General features: G+C 34.8%; 1 protein-coding gene across 2 annotated transcripts in view; it reads right to left on the bottom strand.

Annotated features, from left to right (window-relative positions):
* Positions 1–880: 880 nt before the first annotated feature.
* ALKBH1 (alkB homolog 1, histone H2A dioxygenase) overlaps positions 881–15,823 on the bottom strand; it is a 38,015-nt gene continuing 23,072 nt past the window's right edge. For both annotated transcript variants that reach the window (XM_074289884.1, XM_074289883.1), the window contains exons 4-6: positions 11,316–11,406; positions 3,343–3,536; positions 881–2,126 (exon numbers count right to left, since the gene is read on the bottom strand). In XM_074289884.1, coding sequence (XP_074145985.1) covers positions 1,712–2,126; positions 3,343–3,536; positions 11,316–11,406 — 700 coding nt within the window. In that variant the 3' untranslated portion in view covers positions 881–1,711. The remainder of the gene's footprint in view (positions 2,127–3,342; positions 3,537–11,315; positions 11,407–15,823) is intronic.

Raw genomic sequence — 15,823 nt, 5'->3', positions numbered from 1 at the left:
CCACAAAACCAGATTAAGCTATTATTCTTCAATTATTTGTAAGAAATCAGAAGAGGATCATCTGACAGTAATAGTAAATACAGTTAAGAATCAGAATATAATGCATATAAGGAATGTAAAATTAAATGAATTCTAAATACAGATAAGTTTCAAACATCAGGTGTTTAATGGACCTTTACACAAACATGTAGTTGAGGTGTTTTCTCTTGTTTGTAACAAAGCCACCAGCAATAAAACCATATTGATATACCATGTTTCTGTTAAGGAGTAGCTGTTATAATTTCCCTTTATTTGAATAATTTCCAATTTAAATTCTGTACTTTTTTTTTTTTAAACCTCCTAATACCTCCCCCCCACTCCAATGTCTATATACTGTCCCATTAGCTTAAGTCTTTTATTAGGGATAGCCAAAACTTAGTATTATAGGCCATAAACTTGCCTATGCCAATATTTCTGCTAATTTCTGGAATGCACTAAAACCCACTAATGACAACAACAAAAAAAAAAAACAAAATTTTTGTAACCATCAGCATGCCCATATACAAGGATGGTAGCAAATATTCCCTTTTTATAGATAAAAAACTGTAGGTACAGAGATGAAATTACTTGATTGAGGTCATAATAAATTGCATCAGTAGGAGTAAAAGATTAAAGCCCAGTGTCTCAAGCATTTCCCAAGCTGTCTCCTAATAGACATGAATTCAATCACTGCAGGATAACAAGTGATATTCCCTCCCATTGACAGCATCACAAAGAAAACTCAATGCACTAGTAATAAAGCAGGGAGGTGTTACAAGGAAGCAATCAAGAGGGCTCTAGCAGCATGAACATAGAAAATAGCTAAATAGAAAAAAAAATCCCAGACTTACAAACTCTTTAAGACAGATAGCGATCTTTAATTTAAAACTCAGTTTATTCGTGGAGAAAAGTGACAAAACACCTCTAGGACTTGGAATTTCATTTCAACAATTAAAATTGTATTTAAAAGGCTGATAGAAAAGAGTCAGAAGTCCTGAAGAAAATGTGTTTTTAAAAAACCTGCTGCTTCCTTTTCTTGGATTAAATATATTTGTTTCATGGGCAAGAAAGATAGTTACTGATTAATTTATTTTTTTTTGGATAAAAAACACTGTTGGTGTGTGTACTATTTTCCTTTGAAAAGCCAGAACAGCAATATAGATATGGAAGGGAAAATCAAGGCATAATCAAAAGAGGTAAAAAGATGGGATGAAAGATGGTACAGGGTCAAATTTTTCTCAGTGGTTCCCAGACAGAAAAGGTGAATCTCTCTCCAACAATTAATGTTCATTTAAACCAATAGCATCTAAAAATCCCACAGACATGAAAGTTTATCTGTGTTATCATTTATTTGTGCTATCATCATCAGAAATAATGGTAGAGGACCAGCCATGAAAGGAAGTCTGGTTTTGAATGCTTTCTATCTCCATGGACAACTGTACAAAGTTAGGCTGAGTTTAAGCTTATGAGTCTGTAAGGAGTTTGTATCATGTCAAGTGAGCTTTTCAAAAAATTGATAAACCAGCATCTATTTTTTCTGAAAGGTTTTCACAGTCCTTGTGCAATCAGTGATGAGCTGGCCTATTATTTTGTCTAGTGAAAGATTCACACCACTTCTCCAGATGAAGCTCATGATAGTCAAACTGCCATTGCTGATTATAGGGCCTGCCTAAGTGTCTGGATTTCCCAAACCTCAACTGTTCGGGTTCATCCTGGGCCGTTTTGCTTCATTATTTTTATCATCAAGGTGACAAGAACTCTCACTCATGGTCTTAATTTCTTTGTCCTCCCAGTCTTGACCAGTGGCTAGCACTTGTCGCACAGTCATGTTAACCCGAGCTGTTTGCAGATACTTAGCACACACCTGCCAGTCTTCCACAGAACAGGGTTCTGCAATTGAACCTGCAGGTAAGGCATCTGGGAGTGGTACCTCTAGGCAATGAGGCAGGCTTGTTCCATCAAAATTTGGGAGGACTCGTGGGACAGCATGGTTCAGGAGACGGCTGAATCCTGACATCACCATGATGTCTCCACTATGCATAAACATGGCTGTGGGGACTTCATCTCTTTTGAGGCCACCCAGAAGAAAGATGGCAGACTGTCCAAAGCTATAAAACAGCACAGGAAAAACAATAATGAGTTCTAACTATTGGTAGCAAAGCCATTCCTAATTAGTTATGCTATTGCAATTTACCTTAATTTGGATCATTAATTTTGAACTTCTCTACTCTAATTACTCCATAAACTGTGTCAACTTCCTGCCCTATCGACTTAAAGTCTCTTATTAGATATGGCCAAAAGTTGGTATAAAGTATGGGCCATGAGCTGGTCTAAGGCAGCATCTTTGATAGTCCCTAGGATAGATGGACCAAAATCCATCAACATCACAATAAAAATCAACGCATTAATAAATTTCTAAATTATAAATTTAAAAGTAACCAAATTATGTTACTTGTTGGTATATTTTTATTGATATTTAATTATTTTAATAAAGATCATTCAAATATTTTATTATTTTTTAATTTTAGGAATAATTAATGAAGTTTAAAGTTCAAGCAATTATATTTTAAGTTCTGTTCTAGCACTTATACATAATGAAAAACCTGAATAAATCTTTGTTTACCTGAGAAATAGCCTATTTAAGTTCAGAAAGGTTGGCTACAGAGTGATGACCATTTCTTTTTTTTTTCCCCCTGGGGCTGGGGTTAAGTGACTTGCCCAGGGTCACACAGCTAGGAAGTGTTAAGTGTCTGAGACCAGATTTGAACTGGGGTCCTCCTGAATTTAAGGCTGGTGCTCTATCCACTGAGCCACCTAGCTGCCCCGAGTGATGACCATTTCACAGAAAGGATACATAAGTCCATCAGTTGGTTGCTCTGCAGCTACTCTATCAGTAGCCACACCAATAAAATCGAATATTCTTGACATGTTATAGTAAGTGAAAAATGACTACTTTATACAAATTGAAACTTAATTTTTAGGAATAGTAGGATAGAGGCCTGTTACTTTTCATTCAGCTTACCTTTAGAGGTTGGAAAGCTCTGTTTTACACCATTCTACTACCATAGAACCCTGGCACTATAGCTCAATAACAAGAATCAATCCTAATGAAACTTAAAGACAGCTTACTAACTGTATAGGGGTCATCTCTGCAACAAAGCCTATGAGAAACTCATTTTACTTATGCCTAGAACTCTAGAGGTCTTGACAGAAAAGATCATTATGGAGTTAAACAGTAAAAACCATTCAATAATCCTAATGCTTAGTTTAACTGAGCTTTAGATAAAAAGGATAATCACAAATCACCTTCTTCAGATTGATTACCTAAAGGACAGGAGAGGCTTGGTGTGATCTAGTTCTGATCTGTCCACATGGATTCCCAGTGTAGAGTCTAATCGATAGTAATTGAGGATTCCAGCCTCAGCTTGGAAGTCCTGAAATCCACATGCAGCAGCCACTTGTTTTGAGAGGTAAGCCAGGTCTGAAGGGAAGGGTGTGTAGTGATCAGCTGAATATGTCTTTGGTAGAAATAAAAGGAAGGAGAAAAAGATAAAAAAATTTACAAAAAAAAAAAATAGTTGTTACATTTTATCAATTAGCACTGTAAAACAATCTATGCCAGTATTAATATTCTTACATGTCACTCCCTGGCTAATGTGCTTATAATTTGATGTGGATTGTTCTTTGGGTATATACCAAAGATAGTTCAAACATCACAGTTTGTTAGTTTTTGGTTTCTTGGCCTGTGAAAAAAGCTGTGTAATTGTAGTGATATAGTTGACTAGGCACCAAGCTTTTTAGCCATAGATCAAAATCTATTTTGCATTTTGATTACTGGATTATTATTATAAGAGGAGATACCTTTAAGTATTTTCTTCCCCAAAACTAGCTGAATTGAAACCACTAAGCAAGCCACCATTGTAGCACCAACAATAAATCCCTTATATCTTTTTCCCTTAAAAAACTAAGTCCCCATCATGTCCTTTCTTTTCATAAGACCTATGGGACTTGAAAAATCTGGAATCTACTGATGCTATAGTTTTGATGAAAACTTTAACCTCATAGTTTGCTCTGCAGCAATAAGACTAAAGGTGAAATATATCTATAGCCTCCTAAAAGATTGCTGTCAGGGCAGCTAGATGGTGCAGTGGATAGAGCACCAGCCCTGAAGTCAGGAGGACCTGAGTTCAAATCTGACCTCAGACACTTAACACTTCCTAGCCCTAGCTGTGTGACCCTGGGCACTTAATCCCAACTGCCTCAGCAAAAAAAAAAAAAAAAAAAAAAAGAGAGAGAGAGAGAGATTGCTTTCTTGTCCAGAAACTTCTTCCTGTTCACCATTATTTCCTAACCAACTCCAAATATAATTAGGAAGTCCATTTTTACCTCAGATCTTTCCTAATCCCCAGGTGTCTATTACCAAGCTGCTGACAGGTTAGACAAAGTAAAAGCTTTGGCCCAAATATTTATTTAGGTCAAAAGCAAACTGATGGAACATGTTTCTTAAAGCAGGTAAAATTACTTCAACACATTTTTATATTTTTTCTTTGAATCTTGCCAGTAGCTCAAGAAGATGTTTTTCTAAAAGGTTCTACCATTTGTGAAACATGACCTAGATGAGCACCAGCCCTGGAGTCAGGAGGACCAGAGTTCAAATCTGGTCTTAGACACTTAACACTTCCTAGCTGTGTGACCCTGGGCAAGTCACTTAACCCCAAATGACACAGCAAAAAGCAAAAACAAAAAAGACCCATGCTCTAGAAATGACTAATATTTATGTTGTATTCTAAAGTTAGCTTATTTGATCCTTAACATCTTGTAAGTTTGAAAATACACACATATGTGTATACATAGATAAATAAGCTGGGGCTAGGATAAGATGAATAGTCAATAATAAGTAGTAGAGACAGGACTTTGACTTCACACCCAACATTCTTTCCATTAAAATAGACTCTGCCCTTTTTACCCAGCAGAAATAATGAATGGGATTGAAATTGTTATTCATAAGTCTCTGATTTGAGACTTTTCTCCTTACTCACAACAGTACTGAAGAAAGATTCTTGCCTAAGTATAATCAGCTTTTCCTCTTTTTAAGAGCCTTTTTTTTTTTTAAAACCCTTTTTAAAAGAGCTTGGATTACATGATGTCACAAAGAGATGTAGGTTTTTACCCCTTAATAAGCTCCTCAATAGCACAGATGCTTCCTAGAGACTTTTATCAAGTTGGTCCTTCTCACCCAATCTGAACTTCCACCACTGCACTAGATTATTCTTTTCATTCCCCTCTGTCCACTCCCTTTAGTCTCTTGACAACTCCTCTTCTTATGTCCTAATGAATGAAAATTTCTAGAACTTTGAAGAAGAGATTAGCTTGATCTTTAACTAAAAAGAAAATTACTAGGTTCTTTCTCCAAAAATGAAATGTATTATCTTCTAAAATAGTTAAAATCCTGGTAAAGCAGGGTTGTCTGGTTGGTATTTTCTAAATGATAATTAGCATTTGATACAGAGCATTTGATAAATGTGGAGTAGGAATCTGGATTTTACTAAAATAATCTGAGACTAAAGAGCCTCACAGAAACACTGGCTGGTAGAGAAGGGAGAAAGTCTAGAGCTATCCTCTACAATCTTCTTTTAGTCTGTTTTAAGAATATCTCCTATTTGGCAGTAAATACAAAGTGGGGCATTCATAGGACATAAGACAGAATTTTTTCAAATATATACAAAGGACAAAATTTTCTTAAATATAAGTCCGTATGTGAGAAGAAAGCAGTATCTAGAAAACTTTTTACTTGCTAACCTGGAAATTTACCAGCAGTGACAAATACATCCTTTCTTATCACATTCTTAATGAAACAGGCCCAAGGAATATTTTGAATGAACAAGATTTTCTTGAGTAGAAGGTCATGTGGTCATTCCTAAAATTAAGCTTTAGAAAAAAAAACCTTGCTCTACTGTGTGGAGAATGGTATGGAGTTGGGAGAGACCTAAGTTTACAGAAACAATTAAAAGGCTACCGCACTAGTCCATCCAGATAGGTGGTGATGCAGACCGGCACTAGGCTAGAGGTTTTTTGAGTACAGAGAAAAGGACACAGCCAAGAGATGTTATAATGGTCAGTATGACAAAAGAATGGATATGTGGTGAGCGTATAAGGAAGGTGAATATGACATTAGGGATCCTGGGTGTCTGAGAGGATAATAGTATCTTTAAGAGTAAGAAGGAAGTACAGAAGGGGAGTGGGTTAAGAGGGAAAGATTACCAAAGTAAGGTCAAAAATGGATAAATAATTTAGACATAAAGGGTGATATCATAAGTAAATTAGGGGAGTATGGGAAAATGTACTTATCTATGGATCTATGGTTAAGGGAAGAGTTTATGACCAAACAAGAAATAGAGAACATCACAGGATATAAAATTAAATGGAATTAAAAAACAACTTTGACACATATAAAACTAATGCAGTTAAAATTAGAAGGAAAATGGAAAATTGGGAACATTTTTTTACAAGTTTCTCTGATAAAGACCTTATATCTCAAATATAGGTGGAACCAAGTCAAATTTGTAAAAATCAGAGCCATTCTCCAGTTGATAAATGGCCAAAGGATATGAACAGGCAATCTTCAGAAGAAATCAAAGCTACCAAATAGGCAGATGAAAAAAATGTTCTAAATCACTTTTGATTAGAGAAATGCAAATTAAAACTTTTAGATTCACACCTATCAGAGTATCTAACATCACAGAAAAGGAAGATGACAAATGCTGGAGGGATAAGGAAAAATCAAGACACTAATGCACTGCTGACAGAGCAGTATTCAGAAAGTAGTTCAACCCCAAAGGGCTATAAAACTATACTCTTTGACCAGTAATACCATTACTGGGTCTGTATAACAAAGAGATCAAAGAAAAGGAAAAAGAATCTATATGTACAAAAATATTTACAGCAGCTCTTTTTGAGACATAAAAACCCCCTCAAAAAACTAGCAATTGAGGAGATTCCCATTAAGAGGATTGATTGAACAAGTTGTATGTAACTGTTGATGGGAATACTGTGAAAGACTTGGCTACTCTATTGGGGGGGAAAAAAACAACTTGGTTACTCTAATCAAGACAACAATCCAAGACAATTCCAAAAGATCTATCCTGAAAAATGCCATCTACCTCCTGAAAGAGGAAACAGATAAATTCTGAATGTAGATGGAAGCATTTTAAAAAACTTTTTAATTGTTTTTTGTTTGTTTTCTTGTGCAACATGGCTAATATGGAAATGTTTTGCATAAAAAAGAGAGAAACATAATTCTCTTTTGGATGCAATGAAGTTATGAAGGGCTTTGAATGTCAAACAAGAGCATTCTATAATACTTGCTCCTAGAGACAATAGGGAGCCAATGGAATTCATTGAGCAGGGAGGTAATATGGTTGGACCTGACTTTAGAAAAATTATTTTGGTAGCTGAATGGAGGATGGTCTGCAGTGAGGAAGAGAGCTGAGGTAGGCAGGTCCATCACTAAGCTCTTATAACAGTCCAACTGTGAAGTGATAAGGACCTGTACTAGGTTAGATGGCAGTGTTAGAAGAGGATCTTGCGAGTGACTTTTTTTTAAAAAATGGGAATATTTGGACAAATTTGCAAGCAGATGGGAAGAAAGAAGTCAGTAAATAGGAAGAGACTGAAAGTTAGAAATGATAGTAGAAGCAAGGAGAAAGGCTGCTTCTTCATCAGAGACTGGTGTGAAGGAAACAGCACAAAATTATATTAGAGGAATTTTATGAGAAGGATAAAAATCAATATTATTCTCAATTTTTTGGTGATATATGGAATAAGATCCCAAATTGAGAAGCTGGGTTACAGCAGTGGGCATGGGAAGCTTGAGTAGAAAATGAGGGATTTGTTACAGCTACTTTGCTGAGTACAATAGAATAGAAAATTAATTAAGGATGAGTGGAAGGACTGCCTTGCCAAATTGCAGTGAGATAACATGAATTCATAAGTGGACTCAGTTATAAATATGACTTCTTTCTGGTCTATCCAGTAACATGAGTGGAATCAAAAGAGTTAGGGTCTGGCAAGGTGTGACTGGTGATATAAACAATTCAAGAATAAATAATTGTGTTCATGGAGGGGTCAAAATTGCCAAAGCAGAAGTAATGCTAGGAAAGTAATAGGGAATAGATGAACTTAAAAGTTATAGTTAGGAAGAATGGGTTTAGGAGTAAAGTATAGGAGAGATTAAAAGATTATGATTGGATAAAAGAATTTCAGAGTTTTTAATAAGATATGGAACCCTTGTGGATGATGGGAAGATCAAGGGTAAGATCATTCTTGTATGTAGCTGAAATGGAGTGGAGGAATAAATTATGAGTAAATTAATTAAATGTGAAGTATCTGAGGGCACATCAACATGTATGCTGGAAGTCCCTAAGATTCAGAGCAAGAATTGGGCATAGAGGAGGCTATGAATGAAGCAGTGAACTCCTTGAGACAGGAGGGAAAATGTCTTAGGGACTGGATATAACGGTAACCAGGATGTGGACTATGTGATAAATTAAGATTGTGTGATCCTCAAAAGAGAGATTGCTTACTGATGGTGATTGATTATAGAAGTTGCAATAAGAAGCAGGAAGTATTAAAACTTTTTCTAATTCAGAAGTATTCAAAAGAAATCATTCTAAATTATGGGGACCACTGGGTCAAGAGGTGTGAGTCTAGTCAGAGACCCCAAATCTAATCAGAGACATCCTGAAAAAAGAATGTCTCAGGATATATCTCTGGAGTGTCAAGTCGTAATGAGTGCCAACGGATGGAATTAAGGGAAGAAATGGTTTAAAATGATAGTAATTTATTAATTATAGAGTAAGAGTTTCAAAGACTTATAGTAGAAGAGACAAATAAATCTAAAGATTGACATCAAGGGATAAGGGTTCAACATCACTGGGATGTGGATAATAATAGGGACAACCTTTAACTGCACAACCTCTTGGTAGGTGGTATATTCATTAATACAAATACAAATCACAAATGTTCAATAAATACTAAATAACAATGATGGCAACCCAACAATTACTGTTCAAATTTCACTCCCTTACAACAATACCTAATTTTAATGCAATATCCCTCATAGATGATCCTGTCTCTTATTTTACTAAGAGCAATTTGTCTATGGTGATTTCTTTCTTGTCTCCTCCTGTTTTTCTCAATTTCTGATCATTCCTTTTAGTGGTTTCTCTTCTTTTCTAAATTCTTAAACAAAGATGGCTTCAAAGATTCTGTTCTTTTTCTATATTCTATTCCTTTCAGTCTTGTATGGGTCCAACTATCCATATAACCCCAAATCTATACATACAGCTCAGATTTCTTCCTTGCGTCATATTTCCAATTACTGGAATTTCTTTTTGGATATTCTACTAGTACTACAAACAACATATTTAAAACTGAACTTATAATTTCCCACTTAAACCTATCCTGCCTCCTAAGTTTTCTATATCTGTGGTGATACTATCATTACTTGATATCTCAGTTGCATTTCACTCTCCTCTCCCTTGCTCCCACATCTAAATCATTTGCCAAGTCCTATCAATTATAATTTTGCTTACATGTGTTCCCTCCTCTTCAAACACATTGATACCATCTTCACTCAAATCCCTATCACCTCTTACCAGTACCATTGTAGTAGATTCATCACTGGTTTCTCTTTTAGTGTGCTCTTCTCTAACATATCCCTTACATAACTGCCAAAAGATCTAAAGGTCTGACTATATCAATCTTTTGCTGAACAACTTTCATTGATTCCTCCCTACAAAATCAAACACAAACACCTTGGTACCACATTTGAATTTTACTTCACAACACAACTTCAATCAACCTTTCTAGTTATACTAAACTTTATTCCCCCTTTCATATACTCTATATTCCTGCTGAACTGGACTACCAGCTATTTTCCACTCTTAATCTTGGCTTCTCCTTTGACCTCCATGAATTCATTTAGCTATTCCCATCCATGAATGTATTTCCCCCAGATCTATTAGGAATCCTCTTTTTTCAAGACCATGCTCAAATGCTAATTCCTTCATAAAGTTTTCCCCTGATCTTCCCACTGAAAATGATCTTTCCTACTTCAGAATTCTTATACCACTTTATCTAGAACATTTTTTTTTTTTTTTTTAAAGGCTGGGGTTAAGTGACTTGCCCAGCGTCACACAGCTAGGAAGTGTTAAGTGTCTGAGATCAAATTTGAACTCAGGTCCTCCTGAATTCAGGGCTGGTGCTCTATCCACTTCGCTACCTAGCTGCCCTATCTAGAACATTTAAAATTCTTATTATATTCTGTTTTTTTTTTTTTTTGGATGATTAATGTAGGCTTATTTTATAACTTCCAACTTTAGTTGTTAATTGTTTACATTAATTTAGTTGGCTCTCTAGACTCTCTCTCTCTCTTTTTTTTTTAATTATAACTTTTTATTGACAGAACATATGCATGGGTAATTTTTAAAAAATTTTTTTATTATATATATTTTTTATAATATTATCCCTTGTATTCATTTTTCCAAATTATCCCCCCCTCCCTCTGCTCCCTCCCCCCATACATTTTACATGTGTTACAATATAACCTAGATACAATACATGTGTGTAAATACCATTTTCTTGTTGCACAATAAGCATTAGATTCTGAAGGTACATGTAACCTGGGCAGACAGGTATTAGTGCTAACAATTTACATTCACTTCCCAGTGTTTCTTCTCTGGGTGTAGCTATGCATGGGTAATTTTTTACAACATTATCCCTTGCACTCACTTCTGTTCTGACTTTTCCCTTCCTTCTCTCCATCCTCTCCCCTAAATGGCAGGCAGTCTAATATATGTTAAATGTTATAGTATTATATTCTGTTTCATATCACTATTATCTGTGTATATGTTTTATTTTTCCTATTAGATTATAATTTCCCTGAGGATAAGAAATGTTTTTTTAAAAATTGCATTGCATATAAAAGGCACTTAACTATTCGTTAAAACGCTGCTCTTAAAAAAGTAGAGAAGCAAAATTTATATCACAGACTTGTAACAGAGAAAACTCTAAAGATAAGATATAAGTAAAGGAAAACATCTTTCTTCTGATATATCATTCACTTCTTGGAGAACTTTAAGAGAGATATTAAGAGGAAATAAATGAAAAAGATCTACATAAAGTTTGATAATAAGGTCTACTGAGGAGATTCAATCACTTAAACCAGAGAAGGATGAAATTAGAAAAGATCAAAATTATAAAAAAAATAATTTTTTGGTGGGAGAGGCAGGGAATACCTTATTATCCCAGTTGTAATGGTAGCCCAGGGTCACCCAACGTAGTTTTTCTAGTAAACTTCGAGGTTTCTTTTTGTTCACATCTTTATTTCTAAAAAAAAAAAAAAAAAAAAAAAAAAAAATTGGTGACAAAAATGTTTATTAAATCAAGTTGCAGCAGCAGTACTGTATAGCTCCTTTGATCTGGAATGAACTCAGTGCCCATAGATAATTATTTAGTGTTAAATAGTATTACCAGTGAAGCAGCTGAAACTGGCTCTTGCCGGTGCAGGAACCTCAATTAAAGATAAAACACAGATGAATAGTTACAGTTATCCAAATGTAACTAAAAGCACTGTGGGTAAATGAAAACTTGGTTATACAGCATTTCCGTTTCAGTTTTGCTAAAAGGGAAGTTATGAATTAATCATACCTATCTCCAACAAAAAACTTTGCAAAATATAGCATGTGGTGTAAAGAATAAATTATCTGGTTTACCATGTCCTTCTTTGCCCTGAACAATGTAGCTTGGATAACTGAAACTTAGACAACAATTAAAGCTTTACTGTAATTGATTTGCTTTCTGACATTCCCTTTTAAACCACAGGAGGTTTCTGTAAAACAGAAAAGTACTTTTTTCTACAACTGTATTTTTTTCTAGTCAAATCTAAGGGTATACTCATGCCATCATTAGGGGGTGTAAGCTTATATATTGGGGGGAAAGGAGCCGTGCAAGAGTCTCTTAGAAGAAATGGAGTAGCTCTCATAGTCAATAAAAGGATGAGAAAAGCACTACCATTATCAGACAGATGACAGAATATTTATAATCTGATCATTGGTACCAAAGAAGCCAAAGTTGATCAGTTTTATGAAGACTTACAACATTATTTAGAAACAACGCCAAAATAAATAAATGAGCAAACAAACAAACAAACAAACAAATAAATAAACGAAAAGATGTTACATTCATCATAGATTGGAATGCTAAGGCAGGAAATCAAAAGATGACTGGAATAAAAGGCAAATTTGGCCTTGGAGTACAAAATGTTTTGTCAAGATAATTTGCAGTTCATAGCAAACATTCTTTTTCAACTAAAAGGCAACTAACTATATATGGATAGCACCAGGCGATCAATATCAAAATCAGATTGATTATGTACTTTACAACAAAAGGTAGAGAAGATCTTATACAGTTATTAAAGACCTGGAACTGACTGTTGTTCTAATCATTAATTTCTGATCACAAAATTTAGACTTCACTTGAAGAAAGTAGGAGAGAAAAAAAAGACCATATAGATATCACCCAAATAGTAGTCTTTATAAAGTGGAAGTGATGAATAGATTTTAGAAATTAGATCTGGCAGCAAGTGCTGAAGAACATGGATAGAAGTTTCCAATATAGAAAAAGACAAAGATGGTAAGCATTTAATAGAAGTAGAAAAGTTAAGAGTTGGCAAGAATATACAGAAGAAATACGCAAGAAAGATCTTAACATCACCCATAACCACAATGGTGTGTTTAATAATTAATTAGGAACAGATTCTGCAATCTCTGATTTGCCTTAATTAATGTACACAAGAGAGTATTTACAAGAACTGACTGATTATTTAATCTGCATTGTGAGATTGACTTACAAGTCAAATACTGGGAAAATGGTAGTTCTCAAAAAATCTAAATTATTATTAGTATATTCATTACACATATCAAATTGATTAATATGAAAATCATAATTCCCTTCATACTAACCATAAAACTAGTGGAAGTGTTGCAATTCCAGGTAACCTATTTAAAATCCCAAAAGATGATGCTATCAAAGTGCTGTATTTAATATACCAGCAAATTTTTGAAAACTGTACTGGGAAAGATCATTTTATGTCCCAATGCTTGGGGAAAAAAAAAAAAAAAAAAGGCAATTTCAAAAAATGATTAAATTAATGAACAATTCTCTGTATTTCTTAAACCAGCAAGGTTATGCTCAAGATTCTGCAAGCTGTGCTTTAGCAACATGTGAGCCAAGAACCACCATAAGAATGGCCTGTTTTTTTTTTTAATTGGAGCTTTTTATTTTCAAAACATATGCAAGGATAATTTTTCACCACTACCCTTGCAAAATCTTGTGTTCCAATTTCCCTCTCCCTTTCCTCTACTCCATCCCCTAAATGGCAAGTAATCCAATATATGTCAAACAGTAAAAATACAATTAAATCCAATATAGGAACATATATTTGTACAATTATCTTGTTGCACAAGAAAAATCAGCTCAAAAAAGAAAAATATGAGAAAGCAAAATTCAAGCAAACAACAAAAGAAATGAAAATGCTATGTTGTGATCCACACTAAGTTTCTGTAGTACTTTTTCTGAGTGTAGATGGCTCTCATCATCACAAGATTATTGAAAGTGGCCTGAATACATTGCCAGGTACAATGATCTCCTGGTTCTGCTCATTTCACTTAGCATCAGTTTCTGTAAGTTTCTCCAGGCCTCTCTGAAATCATCTTGCTGATTGTTTCTTATTGGACAATAATATTCCATAACATTCATATACCATAATTTATTCAGCCATTTTCCAACTGATGGGCATCCACAAACATTTTTGCACATTGTGGGTCCCTTTCCCTCCTTTAAGATATCTTTGGGATACAAGCCCAGTAGAAACACTGCTGGGTCAAAGAGTACTCACAGTTTGATAATCCTGAGCATAGTTCTAGGCAGGTTTTTGAAGAGGTAGAAGAACCAGAGACCAAACTGTCAGTATTCACTGGATTATGGAGAAAGCAAAGAAGTTCTAGAAAAACATTTGTTTCTGTTTCACTGACTAAAGGCTCTGATTGTATGGAGCATAACAAAATGTGGCAAGTCTTTAAGAGATGGGAATACCAGGTCATCTTACCTGTCTTGTATACAAGTAAAGAAATAGCAATTATAACTGAACATGGAACAAGTGACTGGAAAAGGAGTACAATAAATCTATATATTGTCACTATATTTATTTAAAATAAAGTTACATGTAGGGTACATCATGTGAAATGCCAGGCTAGATAAATCAAAAGCCAGAATTAAGACTGCTAAGAGAAATATCAATAACCTCAGATACATAGATGATACTACTCTCTGATGGCAGAAAGTGAAGAAGCTTCTTGATGAAGATAAAAGAGAAGAGCAGAAATGTTGACTTAAAAGAAAAGAAATTCAGGCGATTCACTGGAGGGTCAAATACTGAAAACGAAGCTTAAATACTTTTGCCACATAGGAAGACAGCATTCAATGAAAAAGACCTTGATGTTGGGAAATGACTGAAGGCAAAAGGGAAAGAGATGGAGAATGAAATGGATAGTGTCATGAAACAATGAACATGAGCTTGAATAGGCTTCAGAAGATAGTAGAAAACAGAAGGACTTGGTGCACTATGGTCCATGGAGAAACAAAGAGATGAACACATCTGAACATTGAACAACATTTGCCAAGCACTGTGTGCTAAGCTCTGGATCAGTGCTAGATTCCATGTTTATATCCTCTCCCCTTCTCCCCTGACACTGCTCCCCCAATATTCTAAATTAATAGTTTGTTTTTGTCAGTAGTTTTCAGTATGATTCTTCATGACACCTTTTGGGATTTTATTGCCAAAGATAATAGAGCAATTATTAATTACCTATTATAGACCAGATACTGTACTAGATAAGCTAGGGATAAAAAGATAAAAAGCCAGTTCCTGCCCTCAAGATGCTTACTTACATTTGCCTGAGATGAGAATCAACAACTAACAGAGATTCATTTTTTTAAAAACTTGTAATTGTCTTTGCTAAGAATTAGGCAACTTTCTGTAGAAAATTTAAACCAGGAAATCTAAGTCTTACAAAAACTGCTGGGAAAACTGAAAACTAGTATGGCAGAAATGAGGCATTGACCTACATCTAACACTGTATACCAAGATAAGGTCAAAATGGGTTCATAATATAGACATAAAGAATGACATTATATAAATCAATTAGAAGAACATACCTCTCAGACCTGTGTTGGAGGAAGGAATTTGTGACCAAAGAAGAACTAGAGATCATTATTGATCACAAAATAGATAATTTTAATTATATTGAATTAAAAAGTTTTTGTACAAACAAAACTCAATGCAGACAAGATTAGAAGGGAAGCAATAAACTGGGAAAATGATCTTTACATCCAAAGGTTCTCATAAAGGCCTCATTTCTAATATACATAGAGAATTAACTCAAATTTATAAGAAATCAAGCCATTCTCCAACTGACAAATGGTCAAAGGATATGAACAGACAACTTTCAGATGAAGAAACTGAAACTATTTCTAGTCATACTCTTTCATGAGTGTTCCAAATCACTATTCTTCAGAGAAATGCAAATTAAGACAACTCGGAGATACCACTACACACCTGTCAGATTGGCTAAGATAATGACGAATGTTGGAGGGGATGTGGGAAAACTGAGACACTGATACATTGTTGGTGGAATTGTGAATGGATCCAACCATTCTGGAGAGTAGTCTGGAATTATTCTCAGAA

The sequence above is a fragment of the Sminthopsis crassicaudata genome, chromosome 2, assembly GCF_048593235.1.
Source record: "Sminthopsis crassicaudata isolate SCR6 chromosome 2, ASM4859323v1, whole genome shotgun sequence".
NCBI classification, from domain to species: Eukaryota; Metazoa; Chordata; class Mammalia; order Dasyuromorphia; family Dasyuridae; genus Sminthopsis; species Sminthopsis crassicaudata.
Note: the sequence above shows the minus strand (reverse complement) of the source record. Positions and strands in the feature narration are given on the sequence as shown.